General features: G+C 38.8%; 1 protein-coding gene across 1 annotated transcript; it reads right to left on the bottom strand.

The window, feature by feature from the left end:
* Positions 1–1148: 1148 nt before the first annotated feature.
* LOC122271188 (uncharacterized) lies at positions 1149–3140 on the bottom strand. The gene is made up of 2 exons (XM_071180879.1): positions 2814–3140; positions 1149–2049 (listed from the first exon to the last, which is right to left on the bottom strand). The coding sequence occupies exons 1-2, from the start codon at positions 3087–3089 to the stop codon at positions 1237–1239; spliced, it is 1089 nt and encodes a 362-aa protein (XP_071036980.1). The 5' UTR covers positions 3090–3140; the 3' UTR covers positions 1149–1236.
* Positions 3141–3372: the final 232 nt, after the last annotated feature.

Raw genomic sequence — 3372 nt, 5'->3', positions numbered from 1 at the left:
AACAATGAAAAAATTGCGACTTTTTTTTTTGGTCGCGACATGAACATATTTCTCAAATTTGGGTGGCGGCTTAAAAAGTTTAAGAGCCACTGCTCTAGACCATTTAGATCTCTTTTTTTCATAGCTGAGACCGCAACAACAGCCATAATTGTAGCGGGAAGCGCAATGATCTCGTCATTCATTTTATATAAAATGAATAAAAGTAATATTACAACTATATTATTTAGGGGTAGCGATTTTAACAGCTTCAAAAGCTTTAACTTGTAAATAAAAACCAAAACATGAGCTATTTAAGCGCATGCGCAACTTTTTTAATCCGACCAATCAGTGATATTCAAGAACTTAGATAGTGTCAACGAATCATCCAACTTCATGACGTCTTGGAATATAATTTTACAGTTTTGCTTTTTTTATTAATCGTTTATTTAAGTAACTATATTTAAATTTCTGTTCACAATTTTTTTTATAATACAGTCTATCTTGAAATTCAATTTCATAATAATGTGAGTTGTTGAACATGAAGTTTTTTTTTCAGATTATTTTTAATGTTCTAAAGCTGCCCCTACACTATCAAGCCGCTTGATCAAATGCTTGACCAAATTGATTGTATCAAGCGTGATTGATAGTTTAGAAGCCCGTTTGACGCTTGAACCAAGCGTTGACGGTGATTGATAGAAATTCTGAATGACTGTAGCGGTTGATGAAGTGGCTTGATAGTGTAGGACAATTTCCGTTAAGCATTGCGTCAGTCACTCGGTGGAAGCCATGGCGTCAACTTCCCAATCCGCGTCTCCCGAAAACTCGGATCGGGAGTTTATTAGTTTATTGATTGATCTGTATCGTGATTGTCCGGAGTTGTGGAAAGTAAAAAGTAAAGACTATTTCAAAAGAAATAAAAAAAGTGCGGCACTTGAAAAAATCGTGGGTGCATTGAGAAAGTTAAAACCGGATTTCACCGTGAAAAAATTAAAACAAAAAATAAATGTTCTCAGAACTAACTTCAACAGAGAGTTCAAGGCCATCGAGGACGTCTGCGGGACGTCAGGGATGACAGGGACGTCTGCGGATGACATCCCTGAACCCTCACTTTGGTATTTCAATGAAATATACTTCATAAAAGCCCAATTGGAAATCGCACAGACTGATACTTCGGAGGTAAGAATTTTATTTTATTTTTACAGTAGATATTCATATTTATTTTATATTACGAGTAATGTTATTACTTATTCATCTACATTACACAAGGCACTTGCTTTGCAACGGAACTGACCCAGACGTGTTGAAAAATTCGCAGAAGTCATCCCTTATTCTTTTTGCCTCTACTGTAGAATTGCCTTTGGTTCTTTGAAGCTGTACCATCTGTGCAATGTCTTGTCTCCATGACCCAGGTTCCACAGCACCAGTCAGGACATCGTATCTGTCAATATCCTGAGATTGCAAATACTTGGTTCTGTTTTTTGAGCATAAATAGTTGTGCAAATGGCAACTCGCCATTACGATTTTTCTAGCTTTCATTGGTTCAAATTTAATGGTGTTTTGAAGTATTTTGAATCTCTTCGTTAATATACCAAAAGCATTTTCAACGTCTCTTCTGGATCGTGAGAGTCTATAGTTGAAAATCCTTTTCTCATTCGTCAAAGCAGCTCTGTTGTAGGGCTTCATGAATTCAGGGAGAAGTTGGAAAGCTTCATCTCCAACGAAGACGTACGGAAATTGTTTATTAGGAGTGCCTGGTAACTCTCGAGGATCAGGCATATTAAGCTGGTTCTCAGACAACTTGTGCCAAAACAAAGTGTTCTTCAACACACCTCCATCTGACACTCGGCCATTTGCTCCGACATCGACCATCAGAAATTTATAATTTGCATCAACAATAGCTATAAGCACGATGCTGAAAAAACCTTTGTAATTAAAATAGTAGGATCCAGAATGGGGAGGTTTTTGGATTGATACGTGTTTGCCGTCAGTGCTCCCGACGCAGTTGGGGAAATTCCATTGTTCTTCGAATTCCTGTGCAACTCGTTTCCATCCATCCGTCGTTTTTGGGACCTAGATGAGAAACAAAAAACGAAACTAGCATTATTTAACATTGTATAAATAGTATAACACTGTAAATAGGTAGTTACTTATTAAATTTCTGTTGTGCTTAAACTCGTAAACTTTCGTTCATTGTATTTTATTTTTTGTTACAGGAACCATCGATTCCTCATGAAGACTCGCAATCACAAGTCAACTCGGAAAGTGTCGAATCCCCTCTGACGTGGTTACACCCCGAACTCCCAAAAGAGCTATCACGGGTAAAAAAAGGAAAGGTGTCCCAGACAGCACTGATCAATTAGTGGGACTAGCGACTGAATATTTTAAGCGACCTGAGACTGAAGAAGATATTGTCGCTAGGGGGTGGGCTATGAAATTGAAAAAGTTAGCTCTAGACCAACGACGCTTCGCAGAGAAAATCATAAATGACGCGCTTTTTGAAGCAGAAATGGACACCTTGACAAGGGAAGGAGTGCGTTGTGAAACGTTCCCTCGTTGGTCAGCCACGTCACCTGCGTCGTCATGTTCTTCAGTAAATAGTTGACAAACGTACCCCCAGTCAGTGCCGTCACAGCACACTTCAACAGAAAGCCTATCATACCAACGGCTACACCATACAACGTCTCATGAAGATAATGCTGCTACGTTCTTCTCCTCATTTAGTTCAATGTGAACTTGTGCCCCTAATGTTTTCAGTTCAGTACTAATGTTCATAAATTGGGAAATATCTGTATTAATTATTTGTAAATTGTAATTCTTTCCTTTCTTCCTTAAAATATAAAGAGATTTACTTGGCTATAATTACTAACCTGAATGTTCTCCTTCAATGCCTTGATCATTGCAGAGCAAGTTTCCATTATGATGAGTTGCAGAGTCTGTGGAGCAATGGCGCACGTGAATTTGAGATCAGCTAAATCCATGCCAGACGACAGGTACCTCAATGTGATAGACAATCTCTGACTTGCAGAAATCGCTTCACGCATCTTTGTATCTGTCTTCTCAATGTCAGGGCGGAGTAAATCCAGTAGATGATCAAAACTTTCTTGGTCCATTCTCAAAAAGTTCCTGTAGTCCTCTGGTTTTGAATCACTTAGGTTAGTTATTTAGTGTTTTTGGCGCAAGAGCCAGAAATGGCTATACCGCACCATGAACTTGGTCTAACTTAATCACTTAGGAAGTTTAGGAGATGTTCATGAGTGAAGCGGTTTCTCAGTTTGTACCACTCCTTGGACCACCGTCGTTTCTTCTTTTCCGTCTTTTTCCGCTTCACGGCAACCAATGTTGCGATTAGGAAGCCCAAATCTGTATTCGACACCATTGTAATCGAAAAAGCAA

The sequence above is a fragment of the Parasteatoda tepidariorum genome, chromosome 5 (genome assembly GCF_043381705.1).
Source record: "Parasteatoda tepidariorum isolate YZ-2023 chromosome 5, CAS_Ptep_4.0, whole genome shotgun sequence".
Lineage (NCBI taxonomy): Eukaryota > Metazoa > Arthropoda > Arachnida > Araneae > Theridiidae > Parasteatoda > Parasteatoda tepidariorum.
The sequence above is the reverse complement of the archived record's forward strand: the minus strand, read 5'-3'. Positions and strand labels throughout refer to the sequence as shown.

Excerpts from the sequence above, each read along its gene's own strand:
- LOC122271188 (XM_071180879.1), bottom strand. The coding sequence starts at position 3,089 with ATGGACCAAGAAAGTTTTGATCATCTACTGGATTTACTCCGCCCTGAC. Across the intron at positions 2,050-2,813 it reads GCCAAGTAAATCTCTTTATA|GTCCCAAAAACGACGGATGG; the intron begins TTTTAAGGAAGA and ends TTTCTCATCTAG.